Raw genomic sequence first — 16,548 nt, 5'->3', positions numbered from 1 at the left:
TTAGGGAAAACAAGTTGACGTGAAAGCCGTGTAATCCCTAAGATTACCGCCAGGGTGCGCTCCGATAGCCCTCCCCCTTCAGAACACCTGTGGATCGGTTTGTGATGACTTCTCACTCTTCAGATATTCCCGCTACAAATACGCATTAAATGTGTCTGCATACATGAAACATGTGCTCTTTTTTATTTACACATACTCTATTTGTAAATACTAATATGTATTTTAAAGAGGTGTGTCAACCAGTCCGATCACCATAGAAACACAGACAAAGTTTCCCCTTAAGCGAAGGGACCGGAAGTTGGGTAATGTTTTGAAAAGGCTCCTTCAGTGATACATCTTGCTAGTAGACGATCTTTGACTGAAGGTGGTTGGCGAAGTTGTCGGGGCAGGCGAGAGTCCACGGGATTACACCGGCCGGGAAAGCGCAGGAGACACGGCGGAGTCGACCGAAACCTGTCAAGTAGCTTGTTAAATTAAGCTTGGTGGCCATACTGGAAGAAAATAAAAGAAATAAAGTTGAGCGGGACTTGACTCCGTCTAGCACCAGCTGAAGTGGCTGTTCCTCTCCCCACGGACTGGAGGTAGGCGCAGACCTCGTCATGTTTGGGACAAACCGGAATGTTAAATTAGCCAGAAAGCTAATTTTGCTAGCTAAACGTTAGCGGGATACAAACTCTTGACTTAGCATTTGTGGCTCACATAAAAAAATGAAGTTAGAAGAAAACTGTTAAAAGAGGAGAAGTTGTCTCACCTCAGGGGGAAAAAAAGACTTAAATCACCGACGTAAATAAATGACGTACATTATTTTATACTGTTTAAATCTAGTAGAAAAGCAAATTTATTTGCCCATTTTTATTGACACCTCTTTGAAACATTTTTGTATCACTTTAGAGTCAATTTAATTGACTTTTTAAAATGTGAATTGTTTTTTACTACACACTAATACTTTTTAAATGCTTTTTGTTGTCAATTTTAGTTGACAGCAGTATAAACAAGAGAGCAGCACAGATTTTTAAAGGTCCTTTAAAAGATGATCCCAATCAACTAATTGGCAGTACTTTGATCAAATATTTGCTATTTGATATTCCTGAATATTTTTCATTCTGTTAAAGAAGGTTTACTGGGAAAAAACAACTTCCATTTAAAGTTAGTTTCCTCCTTTGTGTCACGTTTTAACTTCAGTCCTGTCACTGTTGTAATCCAGAGGCGGGGCTTGTAACTCCGTTTTTTTCTGATTGTGTCATTTTGTAATCTAGTGGAGTAGATTTACTGCAGGTTTGCTTCCCGGTGTGTTCTCATTAGAGGGCTGCCCTGCTTGGTTGAAGGATTGCTGTTCCAACAGTCTCGGGACGCCCCGAGGGGTTAATTCTGGAGAGAAGTTGTGTTGGGAGATGACTAACTGGGACAGTCTGTGCTAAATCCAAGCTGTTTGGGTCAGCGTGGGGCTATATTTGGTGGAGCTGCTTGTGAAGGTCACAGTGAACTACTTGAGTGGTTTTTGCTTTTTTTCCTGACATCAAACATTATGAGTCGTCTGAAGTCTAATCAGAAGATGGAAACCATGGGGGGTATCAAATATAAAAGCTTTTGTCAGAACAAAACACAAAACTGAGTGGAACCACTTTTATGCTCTTGATTCTCAGTATTTAATCTTTCAAATCTAGTATTTTAGGATCTTCATAAAAGGATTCCTGCATCCTCTGTTTCCCTCCCAGTCTCTCTCATCTTTGTCTGTTTTCTCTGGTTTCAGGCAAACTGTATTTTGGGTTCTCAGAAGAAGCTTCCTGCAGTTGCTAAAACAGGAATTAACGTGCCAAACAATGAACAGAAACCAGAACAGCAATCAGAGTGAACCTCCCGCCCGTCATGGCATGTTTGATGGTTTCCAAGAAAATCAATTTAACTTAAAAAAAAAACCAAGAAAAATCTGTCTTTGCCTCCACACCAGCTCTCTACCAGAGCTCATGATGATCAGCCTGGTTGGATCCATCCTGCAGTTTTATCAGCTCAGAAAACATTTCACAACAAGCTACATTAGTTGAATTTTTTTGGTGAAGAAATGTAATGGTGCTGGCTGTTTTTCTCTTAGTTATTCACAGCAAATGTCTACAATAGGGGTCTGCAGCCTTTAACTCTAAAAAGGTCCGGTTTCTTACTGACCAAAACCCAACAAGAGCCACAGAGTCCCCCTTTACCATTTGGAAAAATACACGTTTTAATGTTTTTGTGACCTTTCATTTATAATATTTAGCTTTTACATATTTTAAAACTGTAAACCATATATATTTTCTTTATATATAACGTTTCTATCACTTTTAGACAGCAGAATATACAAGTTCCTTTCAAAATAAAATATATTCTGTGTCTAATAACAGACCTATTCATTTAAATTGACAGCATTTTTCATTAAAGTCAAAGAGCCACGATGAAAGGATAAACGAGGGAGGTTTATGTGTTTGATGAAGTGTTCCTTACCTGTGAGCATATAAGGTTAGTTTCACCTGTAGCTTTAATATTTGCTTGTTATAAATTGTTTTATGTCCATCAGGCACAAACTGCATATAAATATATTTTTTTTACCTTTTTTATCACCATTGTGAGCAAGATTTTTTTTGCAACTTTTTAAGAATTTCCAAATTTGAACTGAACCAAAGAAGTCTAAAAATTTACAAACTCAATTTAAAAACTGATTTTTTAAAGACCTACTCCAATGAAAATGTTGTTTTTTGTATTTTTAATATGTTCTTGTAACATTTTTATGATGATGGAGGACATGTATATAAAATATTAAGCTTAAAACTGCATTTTCTTTAAATTATGAATCTGGAGCAGAGAAAAAAAAATCAGTTTTTAAAAAGCTTGAAGCTGTGATGTAGGTGATTGAGTCTGAAATTCACAAGCTCCCTGCTGCGTTTCATTCTGATGCATCCACTTGCAGACAAGTTGACAATATTTCTGGACATTTTTGTTGCACTGGAAATATTACGTTGGGATTGTGAGGGGTTGTAAGCTAGCAGGAGAACGGGTAAACAGATGGGTAACAGGAAGTGGGGTGAGCTTGGTCCCCTCCAACAGTCCCGCCCACATCTCAGAGGTGAATTCCTATTTAACTCCTGCCACTCTGGCGAAACTATATCATAGAAAACTACACAGGTTTTTTCTAATTTTTGCTAAAAACAGCATCATCATACTTAAAAGACCACTGGGAACATTTTTAAAATAGATCAGAAGATGATCGGAGCGAGACTTTAAACATTTTTTCAATAAATATACAGGAGCCTTAAAGACAAAACAACCTTTTTAAAATTAGATCTCTCCTAAACAGTTTATTTCAGCTGGTTCTCTGTAGTCTGTGCTTTTATGCTAATACTATTACAGCATAGAGAATGCCTTTTCCACTCTGATGGAACTAACTGAATCATTTGTTCACAGACTCATGTGTGCTAACAGGAGTCATGTGCTGTTGGGCTGCAGCACAAACACTGCACAGCTTCCAAAGTGCTGCTGCTGTGTGTTTATCCTGAAGCAGGACAGAAAATGGGAGGAAATGTTTTCCCTGAACAAAAACGACATTTCAGCACAAACATGAATCTGTTTGAACATCGCCATCACTCGCAGCCGGTCAACAGAGGTGCCTCTTTGTTGCCCACTGCTACCCCTCTTTGCCTACAGTCCCCCAGTGCCCCAATGTAAATCTTATTACCATCGCTTTAAATTAAGGTGCTTCCTCTGAATTTGCTGATTGGACTCTGAGAAGATTTGTGCGGTCTGCTGAAAAGCAGTGCAGTAACTGGAGCTTAGTCTAGGGAGGGATAAGTGAATGAGACAGCAACCCCCAGGTATTTAAGGCTCCAGAGGGCTTTCAGAATGACCACGGGAAGCTGTGTGAGGGTCACAAGCTGGTATATGTGTGGGTTTTTTTATTTGGGTCCCAACTCCACTTTAAACCCTGAGGGATTTTCAGAGCATGTTTTTATTAGATTATTGTCATTTAGCATTAAACTATGCACATTCTCTGTTTTTCTTCTTCTTACCCGATTTAGTCATTATTTTGTGTAATATTTAGACAGATTTTTAGAATTTTGGTTCTCTTGAATATTTTCTAAAACACAGTTAAGATGAGATGATTTTAAATTTTTTATTTAGTCCAAATTGTCATGGATATCGAGGTTAGCACAAACTACTTAACAAAAAACTATGTAAAAAAAAATGAACTTTTGGTTTTAGGGAATCACTTTGTGTTCCCTGGAGTATATTATAAAACTATCTTATTTAACTTAATTTTGTTTTTTCTTCATTATTTTCTATTGAACATTTTCTGTTTATGGCCTGTTTTGGTCTGTATTCAGACTAGGGCTGGGAATCACTAGGTACCTCACGATACAATACGCGATACATGGCTCACGATATCGATAATATCGCGACACTGCGATAATTGGTAAAAATGCTCTCTAATAACTACCATTATATAGAAGAACGTGTTTTTGGGGGAAATATATCCCCATTTATCTTTTTTAGCTTAAACACAATCATAATAAACAACTTTTCTTATTTTGTGCAACAAATTATAGACACTTTTGTGCAACATTGCTGAAATCAGTAACACTATGTCTTTGATGAGCATTGACTACAACCAAATTGGAATTATCTGTCAAAATATTTTTCCAATCTTTATCTATTTTCCATTTGGTCAGTCAGCAGTCAATAGGTAAAAACCTTAAAACACACATAATAATGGCAATAAATATAATTTTAAGTGCTTCAATTAATTAGCAACCTCCCTAATTTTACAGTGAATTCATGTACTTTATTTTAATTACAGTTTAATTTAAGTTCATACATCAAATCCTGCTTTATTTATTTAAGAATTACTTTAAATTAACATTAACAACATTTAATACATTTTTGAAAACTTCACATTATAAATTTACCAAAGTTACACCGTACAGCAGCAGGTTAAACATTGAAGTGCATGAAATCGAAAATTCCGACGGTCCCTGAAGTGTAGACAAACAACTGCGAAGCGTGCGCCTAATTCCTACAGCGCACTGGAAGTAAGTGATCGCTGACATTCTAGCGCTCAGACAAAGTCAATTCTTACCGGCTGGATCTCCTACAGATGGAGGATAAATGCTGACAGGTAGACATGCTTCACACACGCGCTACAGAGCCTGTATCTCACCGGTGCTTCTCCCGAACGAGCACGTGCATCGCTATTAAAAGTCCGACCTAGCGCGCCCATCTGCTCAATAGTTCCGGGGCGCGACTCAGACGCAGCCTCTTCAAATGAAAATATAATATCGATACTTGGTGAGAACCCATCGAGAATCGATCGCAGGACTAAATATCGCAATATCGATATTTTGGCACACCCCTAATTCAGACTACTGTCAAGCAGACATTTCTGTTTTGAATCAAAGCTTGTAAACAAAACCATGTGACTAATGATCTCTTCAGTCATTGGCCAGGAATTACGAGGGCGGGGCAAAACAACATGAGAGACTAATGGAAGTCTAAAGCTTTGTAATCCTTGTTTGTATGGTTCACTAATTCAAACTTTATATTTCGCTGACTGATTTTGACGTCTGTATCAACATCAGCTGCAACACTTTTTTTTTCTTTTTCACAAGAATCCATTTTTGTTTTCAGTTCCACTTTTCAAACAGAATTAAGTTTAATTAAAATTTCAGAAAAGTATTTTTCATCATTTCAAGTCTCAGAACATCAATTGTTCTGAACATCAGATGAAAAATTTGATATGTAGTGAAAAAATTAATATTTTAACTTCCTAGCTTGTGTAATTTCAAACTAATTTACATTTTTTCATTGAAGAAGTTTGTAGCATTTTAGGGTAAATATGAAATATTAATAACTCCAAATCTAATTGAAATTATTAATTTTATTAATTGAAAATTTTATCAAATTAACCTCGGGGCACCACCTTCGTAATGAAGGAAAATATTACTCATTTATGATCATCTGCTACTTCTAATAATCAATAAGTAATAATTAATCAGTCTCTCACTTCAGTAGTAAGTGTCTTTACTCTTTGAAGGGACGTCTTCAATGAACTTAGAAAATTAAGAGACAAACAACGACGGTACATCAATAATTATTTATTGTATAAAATTGGATTAACAACAGGATTATTGAGTATAAAAGCACAGAATTGATTATAACTTTCAGAGGTAAAAGATAGAAGCAAACTTTCAGTAACTAGCAAAAATAATAAAGAAAGATAAAATAAAGAATAAAACAAAGTAAAATTATGTAAATTAGGCTGAGGATGTGTGTGTGTGTGTAAATGTATGTTCTAAGATGGAATAAACGTTTTAGGAGAGCAGAGAGGAGGTGTTTATAATGTGAAAAGGAGGAATTTAGCATCTAAGATTCTAAATGAGCAGACAACTAACTCTGACCACAAACAGCAACTTTTTGGAGCAGGAAAAACTCCTCACCGCGGTCTGAAAGTCTGGTACCGTTGGATCCAGCGAACCCAGGTGGAGATCCCCGTTCGTGGCAGAGCTCCGAGGTGTGGATCTGTCCGAGATCCCAGCCAGGTGCAGGAGTTAGAATCTTGACCCAGGGGAAGATTCTGTTGGTTCTGCTCAAGTTCTGTTAGCTTTGTCTCAGGTGGTCGAGGATAAGTTGTCCACAAAAAGGTAAAAGGTAGCAACCAATATTAAAAGTTTCAAAGCTGGCCGGGCTAAAAAACGTATTAATTATTTGGTCGCTAAGAATTAGAGAAAAAGAAAAATTAGATTCTATACGAAAGTTAAAATGACTTGAAGGTTCTATTTACGAAATTAATTGGAGAAAAAGGTTGCACAAAAACTCTAAGCATACGCAGAAGTTTTCTCCTCTCGGAACTTCTAAAATGTTTAAAGTTTCTCCTTTGTTCTAAGTTCTTCGTCTGTTATCTGAGTTTCTAGCTTGTCTGTTGTAGCTTGTCTTCATCTACTCTTCATGTGTTCTTCTCTGATCTTCTTCTCATTCTATTCTGTTCTGTTTCTGTTCTGAACCTCAAACTGTGTGTAACTGAATCTAACCAACTTCTTTCGGCCCTGAGAGTGGATTTTTCACAGGGATTGGCTGAGAGGTAACCAATCAGAATGATTGGAGTAAAATTTACGACCTTTCCTAATTTAAATGATCTCATATTACCTGATCCTGTGTCTTTGGTGCAGATATGAGGTCTTAAAGAAAAACACTTCTTAACAAGAAAAATAAAAGAAACATTATACCCTTTTTATAAGAATGTCTCATTCTAACACGTGACTAGTAAGTTGATATCACATTTAAAAGATGATATATATAAAAAGAATTTAATAATAATAAAAAAAAAAAAAACATATATGAAACCAAAATAAAAGAAAAGGAAGAAAGAGAGAAACTCTTTATCTTAACCCTATTTCACATAAACATGCATCACTTTTAGGTAAAACAACAAATATGAGTGTATTTAACTTGAAACAAAGAAACAAGGAATGCATGTTTAACAAACATTTGGTGCACTTCAAAGTTTTTTTTTTTTTATATGTGGCAGAGAAGTTTCCCATCGCTTTCAGGGAACCTGCAAAATGTCACATGTCAACGATTGTAAATTTTGTTGATTAGCTTCAAAGAGAGCTTTGTGAAGAAAATGGGATGTTTCTTCCCGTGAGATGCAGTACCATCACCCGACCATCAGATATGGCTCCAGATGCAGCCCTCCTGCTCTCCAGAGAGGAGTTTTATGACACCTGTACCGGGATGTGAATGTTATCTTCCAGGGTTTTAAGACAAATGGTTTCTTGTAGGGGAGGGGGAGTCGACACTTTAATTAGTCAGTTACTTAGGGAGTGAATTCTTGTTCCAGGGTCTGGAAACACAAATTGTTCCATTTGGGGGCCTTGACTGCTACAAGTTGATGCTGCATTAAATAGGTCTGCAGCACAAGGATTACAGGAGTCTTCCTTCTGTCATTTCAGCCCCTTCAGTAAGGAGGTCACAGGTTAACAAGGAAAGCTGCCTATTTTAGCTCTGACTTATCCATCACTCAGTCTAATGCATCACAGTGCTGCTCTATTCTCAGTCTTTAGAATGGAAACAGGGAAGTGGTACAGCACATTTCACGTGTTTATTCTGTTTAGCTCGCAGATTTGTGTGATGTGTCAAACAGGCTGAAACAGCAGCTAAATGTGGGATATTATCTATCCTTCTGGTGTATCAGCAGTAATCTATATGCTGTATACTGCAGCTTAGATTCTCCTGGAGCTTTCTTCTTCTCATTCCATTCTTGGATGCTTTTATTAAACTTTAAAGCCCTTTTTAGGAGAGACATCTTAATATGATGAAAACACAGCTTTACAAAGCTCTGTTCTTTTTGTTTCTGTAATTAAAATTTTTTTAAATTAAAAACAGGAAGTTAGTTTGTGCATATTATCATCTATAACTTAAAAAAGTCAGAACTGGCATTTATTGGTATTTGCTGATCTAGCTATATGAAAACTAAGAAAATCGTTATGTTCTCTCAGTTGCGTCCAAATTTGTCAGAGAATAAAAACGAGCTAAAAAAATAAATTTATTGTAGCCTTTAGCATTTCCTTTAATGGTTTCACTTTAAAAAAAAAAAACTTATTTTTTGCAATTGCTGCTCCTACATTTGCCATAAATTCACTTGTGTTTCATTTGGTATTGATGTAGTGCTCATTTGAATGTTGTCAGGCGGATTCAGACCTGCGTTTTAAACCGCTGGAATAGCTTCACCTCTGGCTTTGACCTGAGGCTGCTCTTCTCCTGTGCTGGACTCTGCATGCCACTGCAGGAAGTAAACTTAACTTTTTCAGGCGGGGCAATGGTGTTGTAAAGCTCAGGGTTTTTTTTTTTATTCCTTTTTTTATTGGTATAAGAGAGGTGTGGAATGCACCACCGCAAATGTTTTCTCTTGACAAACTCTGGAAAGCTGAAATTTTCAGAGCAGCTGCACAACGCAGGCAGTTTGTTTCCCCTCCTGTCTCTGTGAATCCTATTAAATATTGCTTTGATTTCATGTTATTAAAAACTCACTCTAATAAAAATTGTGTTTAAACATGTACGATTTTTTTCATGATGTAGGACATTTATAAACTAATTTAAGATTAAAACTCTGTTTCAGATTATTTCTTTACTCAAATAGTGAAGGATCAGTGGCAGATAAATACCAGAGGTTTGAAAAACCTCACTTGCAAACAAATAGATCCATTAACATCTTAATTTTCCTTGTCTGAGCTGCCATCTGGTTCAAAACTGTACAGCTGGATAGTTTTTTTTTCTTAGTTTTTTTGTTACGCTAATGTTAGCTTGTGGTTGTGAGGTGCTATAAGCTTGCTGGAGTGTGTGTAAGCAAAAGGCTGATGGGAAATTAGCGAGGTTAACTTCCACACAACTCGGAGGCAAATTTCTGGTAAACTCCTGCTGCTCTGTAGAAGATATGTCTTAAAAAACAACGCAGGCTTTTTTATTTTGGCTAGAATTTGCGTTATCATAATCAAAATACCACTGCGATTGATTTTACAATAGAACAAAATATAGTTGGATTGGGAATATAAATACTGGGTCTTCTTTAAGCAACTGTATCAGAAGTTGTTTCTGTTTGAGTCCGACTGAGTTCAAATCCACCCATTCAGTTGCATCGTTTGCATACAACTACTGTAATAGAGAGCTTATTTCAGAGCACAGGAGGATCAAGGTCTGCTGCCGCCTCACCTGGTGTTGTAACGGAGAGTGTGTGTTTACACATGTGATTAAAGCAAGAAACTATGTAAAAACTTGACTTGGCTTCCAGCTCAGTGGAAATATGCTTAAGTTGATTTTCAACTATCTGTCATTCTGAGAGGAGAAGTGTTTGAAGGACAGCTGAAGTGGAGGAACCAGAGAAAGATGATCGGGCTCACATAATCTCAGAAGTAGAGTCAGAATGCTTTACTCAGTCTTTGAGGAGGAGGAAACGTCCACCATTTGTATCGCATTAGTGTCTTCTGATTGAGTTAGTGGAGGCTTTGAAAGGCCACGTTGTTTGTGTTGTTGTTACATAAGAGAGAAAAGGTTTTTACTTGAGTCTTTTTGTATTTTTGCTGTCATGTTTTAGACAACAGGTTTTCCTATTGATAACTTGAAGATGAAAATGGGGGTTGTTTTTTTTCTCAAATGTGAATGTTTTATGAAAACAGCCGACATGGAGAAAGGACAACACCTTTTTGTGTCTAGTCCATAGACTGTATATAAAATAACTGGACAGAGCAAGCCCCCCTCCTTCCGTGTTCATATAGGAAGTACCACTGGGTTCCAAAAAGGCCAAAGTCCCATTGACTTACATTGAGAAACAGACAGTTATTTCTCAGTCATTTTATATGTCAGAATAATCATTCTTCTTCTGCTGCTTTCTGCTTAACTTCTTTTTTCTAATCCTAATTTTTTTTCAAAGATTTTTTTCCATTATCACAAGTTATTAGAGTTATAAATTGACCAATCAGATGGCTCAATAAGCGTTTGTGGGTCTGACGTCGAACGTCTGGGGGGTTTGAGTGACATATGACGGGTAGCCAATGGGAGCAGACTTCATCAATGGGTCCGTGAAGACCTTTTAACACCTACTTTACAATTCAACAATGTACCAATCATTGTCCTACTGTTGTTTTCCTCAATGGAATGTACCGATGCAGCAGTTTAAAACAACAAGAGGAGCATGCTGTCGACATTTTTAGATGAGGATTTACTCTGTAGAAATAGATTTCACTCTGAGGTTATGTGCTTTGGACTTTTTGGTTTGTTTAACGTTCGTCTTTCTTTATTTCACTGTTTTGATTGTAGCTTATAAATTATACGTTGCATATATGCGCATAAAATCACTAACCAAAGTTTCATCTTCGCTGCACTTTTCCAGCTTCAGCCTAAATTAGACACAGCCGTCTGAGGAGCGCGAGACAAACTTGAAAGGACCCGGTCGTATTTTCAAACAGAAAAAGATCCCGCTGTTCACTTGTTAGGATGGCTATTTATTTTAAATACAGCTGAACGCCCTTCTCTCGTGCATCTGATCAGACTGTAACCTGCATGTGAAGTAACGCTGCTGCGGCTCGCGCGAGGGGGCCGCGCGCAGTTCGGGCACGGCGTCACCCAAATGCTCCTTTTATCTTGACAAAAAGGAATAAATGTAAGTAAATCCCAAAGGACCGCTGACAGAATCAAATGTTGGGATGGTTCTCCCTCAAAGGCTTCAGCAATGACTTGTACAATTCTCTCGAGCCGCCGACGCTGAAGTTGGCTTCCGATTCACAGCGAGAGCGTTCCACTGTATTTTTCGAACTCAGACCACCTAAAAACAGGTCCTGTTCGAAAAAATCGGAAGCCAACTTCAGCCTCGTCTCGAGCCGGCGTTTACATCCGCGGTCTCGTGGTCGAGGTGTGGAAAGAGGCAGACGGTTGCAATAAACTCACTCCTGATTGGCAACAGTACTTCCTGTAGATTCCATGACTCAGCTATGACTCAGACCAATCGCCGGAGATTGTTTGCAAATGGCGGTATCCGTTTCAGGAATTGACGGTGAAAGCGGCGGCCTACTTTTGCGAGGAGAGGAAGTAATGCATTTCCAATGGGGGACCTCATTGCTCGCTCAGTCCATTATTTTTACAGTCTATGGTCTAGTCACAAACACAATCTCTTATTTAGGATCTTCACAAACGTCATGTGATGCTTTCAGAAACCCTGTATACTTTTTAACTCCAGGTTTGCTTGAAGCACAGACAGTACAACCTCCTAGAATAATATTTTGAATCAAGCACTCCAAATGAGATGATTCTGGAGGTTTTTGTACCCCTTTTGTTTTTTTTTTTACTGAAGTACATCTGCTTTTATAAAACTTTGACCTCTACATAACTTTACCAAAGTATTTTATGTTTCACTAAAGCACCACTAATTGTCTTAGGGACCCACTCCGTTGGAAATCATGTTTTTTTTATTTAACATGTCCTTATGACGTTTTCTGATGATGGAGGTCACGTTCAAGGTTTTTTATTTGCCATGTATGCATCAACTTATATTGGAATTCTTGTTCGAAGTTCTCGGAGTCACAGTTTAGATTAAGGGAAGCATAGGAATTTCTGTACAAGTTTCAATAACAGTACAGAGTATGTACAACAGAAAAAAATAAAATAATACAAAAGTACAAAAAGGGTGCAGGTTCACTGGAGGGCTGGAATTAGTTCAAGAGCAATTAGAAGACATAAAGATCATAAAGACGAATCAGTTCAGATTAAAACTGCATTTCTGAATATTTATCTATTCAAATTGTTGTGAAACAGGTCCATATGATAAAATGTCATTTAAAAAAGCTTGTAGTTGTGTCATAGGTGCCAATATCAGCAAGGCACTAGCCCAGCTCTTCTCCATTCTGATGCATCCACTTGCAAATAAATAGATTCATGAACGTCTTCATTTCCCTCGTCTGAGGGCTCAAAACTGTACAGCTGGATAGCTTCCATTTTTGTTGGATGCTGATGTTAGTTTGGGGAAGCAGCAGCAGAGCATGTAAACAGATCTATGACTGTTAGTCGGGGCGGGCTTATGCCAACAGTCCAGGCCACACCTCAGAGGTGGATTTCTAGTGAACTTCTGCTTCTCTGCAGAAACTATGTCCTAGAAAAAGACATGTTTTTCAATTTTGGCTAAAAATAGCATAGTTCTAGTTAAAAGACCACTGAGAATGCTTTTACAATAGATCCAAAGACGATTGGAGTGAGAACCTTCACAATGTCAACCAAACAAAATGCTACATCCTAAACCTCCATTGCAGAAATTTGATTCTTTTATTGTTAGATTTGGTTCTAGAGTTGGTAACAAACCGCTTCAGGAAGGACCTGATCAATGTTTCAAAGTTTAAGGATTCTTTTGGTCCTTTTTTTTTATCTGTGTCGTGATTTTTATTCAATTTTCCCAATTTGTTCGTGATCAGATTATCAGTTTCCCGACATACCTCTGATCCTTGTGTATCCCTTTTGTAAATCTGGAGAAGATTCTTTTATTATTTATCTTAAAGACTACATGATTTTTTTATGCATAACAGTGACAAGATGCAAGTAAACATGTGCTTTTAAACACCATATTAATCTGAAACTATTGGTCTCTTTCACAGATTTTCCCATGATGCCATGGTAGGGAATACTTCTGTTTACTCCTGAACTCTCAAGCAGACAGAGACAATATGGCACACCTGCCTATAGCCCCAGGTGAGGTCTACATCGAGGTGGATTATGACTATGAGTACAAGTCCAAGGACCGCCTCATTTCCATCCACCAGGGTGAGCGCTACCTGCTGGTCAAGAAAACCAACGAAGATTGGTGGCAGGTGAAGAAAGATGATGGGACTAAAGCGTTTTATGTACCTGCTCAATATGTCCGGGAAGTTCGCAAAGCTCTGATGCCTCCCCCCAAACCTTTCCCTCATCACCCTGGTGGTGCTTCAAAAATTCCACAAACTGGGAGTTCATACTGGGTCAATCCATCTCATCTGGACCTGGGACTAAAAGACCAGGCCGCTGAAGGCCTCAGTCGGCATGAATCCAAATCTCAGCGCTCTCCGTCTGCTCAAACCGCATCTTCAGGTCACTTCACTCCCCCAAGTCGGCGCAGGAACAGTAGCCCCCGTCATTCCCCCCTTACCCCGACTGACCATGACCGAGCTCCAACTGAAATCATTGTCCAAGAAGCTGGACCCCAGGAATCTCAAAAGGGTTTGTCCGCCACCCTGCCCCGCGGCCGAGCCAGATCCCCGAACAGAGACGGCCTGGATGTTGATAGCACTTACTGTGACTCTGCGGGGGAAGATAGACGCACCAACGACTCTGAGTCTGGAGACGAACTGAGCGGCTCTTCCACCGAACAACTCCAGGTAAGACTGCTCTTATCTTATTTCAATCTGGGTATCATTATTTTGTAGAGTTTCCTAGTTTTTAATGGAGAATGTAGAACAACAGTTGAGCAAGCAGATTTGAGCTGAGAGCCTCTTGTGTTAGACAGATTTTACTATCACAACAGGGATTCAGGGGTTATTGATCTTCTGACACACCAAGTATATATTTGTATAAACCTCTTTTGTATTTTATGCTAAACTTTATATTGATTATGTTTACATCTTTTTTTTTGGACAGGACAAAATATTGAACTTTTTCCTGCTTTTCTAAATTTCTAAAGTGTACTTGTGATGTGAAAAATTCCCAACTTGACTTTAGTATGTGTCAGAGACTTGTATTTTTGTGTAAAAAATACAAATCAGGATATTTTCTTTAAGCTATTAAGACCTGATGAGACATGAGGGAATCAACGTAAATGCAGGACGCATTTGTATCAACGAAGAACCATTATATTCAGTTATAAATAGAGGACAGTTCAGTAATACATGAAATATTCCCGCTACTTAGTTTTTATGCTTTTTTGTTGAAAAAAATTCCTTTTTTTAAATGCTGGGTATCTTTTACAGAAACATTAACCTGTGATCTATTTTCCTCTGTCATATTCACAAGACTGACTGCATGTTTTCTTTGAAAGGTTATCAGACAGGGAACATATATAAGGTCATAGTCCATAAAGCAGCCCATTCTACAATGGAGTTCCTTCCTCCTTCAGTCTTTCTTTGTTCCATTGAAACAGCAGAACAAAGGTCAAAGTTGTCGAGCTGGTTTTACTCATCTGCGACCAGTGTTCAGCTTTATTCGCTAGTAACTCATTTTTGGTCATTTGTAAATATATTGGTTTTTAATTTTCATTCCTGCATCTGCACAGCTGTGTAGAGTTTTGAAATTGCAGCAAATATCACCATCAGAGTTTTCTTTCAGGTTATGTTCATTATGCAACTACTTCTGCTGGAAAAAAAACAGCTTAACTTAAGTTTAGAAATTAGATTTGATTTATTGATCTTTTTTTTTTACATTTCCTATTTAAAGTCCATGTTCCACAAATCTAGTGAGCTAAACTAAACAGAGGTTTAGAACTGTCACTACTGAAATAAAAAAAATAGAAAATAAAAACTATTTTTTTCCTGGAATTTGAAAGGAAAATCATCAATTTGATTGATTTTTTAAAAATCTTTTTTTCTTTTAAACTCACATTTGTAACACAGTTTAACTAGCCTACATGTCATTAAATATTTACAAAGTGAAGTGATCTACACCTCACAGCTGTTCCTATTTTCATTCTAATTTTACCACCTTTGTTACTGTTTGTAAGGAAAACATCTTTACACTGAAATCTTTTATTTACATATTAATTGTAGTATAATTGTTTTGTTCACTAAAAGGCTGCAGTGACTGTGTTGCTCAGTAGATCTTCACTTTTCTAAAAGTTTTTGCATTTCTCACGGTGATCGATTGCTTGGATCCACAGTCCTGTAAAGGTGATCTGGGTCCGAACCGTTCCCATGCAGGGCTGCTGATGGGAAACTGCTCCGGTTTCACTTGGCTGCTTGTTTGTTTTCCCGACAGCTTGTTGCTGCTGGTGATACCTGCTTAGTTTTGAGTCTGGACGTTCTAAAATAAGAACACCCTAACTAACATTGATTCCCTGATTCACCAGACGATTTTGTTCTGACAACAGACAATGACAAAAAGAAGAAATAAAAAAAGACTGTTATTGTTGAGCTAAGGCATCATGGTTAAGTATGGCAAAAAGAACAACTGCATGTGTTTTTAAAGGATATAAAGAACCGGCATCTGTGTGTTTGACATAAATGAACAGAATCATATCAACAAAGCAAGAGAAATTATCCAAATAATAATATTTTTATTTACGTTTAATACATACAAAAAGGGTTTCAACCACCTGAGTCATGATAGGTAGTCAACTCTTGGACAATGGTACAATTTTAGATTTTACATTTGCATTTAAATTCATTTGCATGTTCTCCTATAAGAAGGTGTAGTTTCGTCCAGTTAACCACGTTTCACTTTTATCTTTTTACATTTCCTTAAAAAGTCAACTAAAGAAAGGATCAAAATAAGAAAAAGTCTTTATTGCCTTGATTCTATGAGCCAGTGAGTTTGCTGCGTAGGCTTCATGTGCATGTATACAGAATGTCAGAAAACCTGCGGTCATTTTGGGCTGGACACAGAGTTCAATAAAGCAGACGCTTCCCTGCAGCCAGTGGAAAATATGGCCATCAACATCTCTGTGTTTTTAATTTACTGCTTCAATGCCCTCTCCTCCACTGATTTTAATCATTCCTCTGCCCTCAGGATCACAATAGTTCATCATTTTTGACACAGCTTTTTAAGAATCTCAAATAATAAGTTAGAGAAAACAACCTCTAGTCTTGGTATTTAATCATTTTTCACTCTTCTGCTAACACATCCATATTTTTTTCATGTCACTTTTGGTCATCAGTTCAACTAAACTTAATGAAATATAAACTGATTTACAAAATATCTCAAATTTCGATTCACCTTTTGAAAGTTCACAGCATTGTCAAAAGAATAAAATATGTTGCTGGGATTATTTCTTTAATGCTTTCATTCCATATGAGATTAGCTAGATTTGTA

The 16,548-nt window shown here is 37.5% G+C and overlaps 1 protein-coding gene across 5 annotated transcripts in view; it reads left to right on the top strand.

Annotated features, from left to right (window-relative positions):
- The first annotated feature begins 313 nt into the window (after positions 1-313).
- The window catches only part of LOC112151163 (rho GTPase-activating protein 12), a 62,347-nt gene continuing 46,112 nt past the window's right edge, over positions 314-16,548 (top strand). For 2 of the 5 annotated variants that reach the window (XM_036216193.1, XM_024279880.2), the window contains exons 1-2: positions 315-581; positions 13,152-13,907. In XM_036216193.1, coding sequence (XP_036072086.1) covers positions 13,221-13,907 — 687 coding nt within the window. In that variant the 5' untranslated portion in view covers positions 315-581; positions 13,152-13,220. Of the gene's footprint in view, positions 582-13,151; positions 13,908-16,548 lie in introns of all 5 variants that reach the window. The other 3 variants (XM_036216194.1, XM_024279894.2, XM_036216192.1) reach the window with 2 other exon arrangements.

The sequence above is a fragment of the Oryzias melastigma genome, linkage group LG17 (genome assembly GCF_002922805.2).
Source record: "Oryzias melastigma strain HK-1 linkage group LG17, ASM292280v2, whole genome shotgun sequence".
NCBI classification, from domain to species: Eukaryota; Metazoa; Chordata; class Actinopteri; order Beloniformes; family Adrianichthyidae; genus Oryzias; species Oryzias melastigma.
This window is presented reverse-complemented; position numbering and strand designations above follow the sequence as displayed.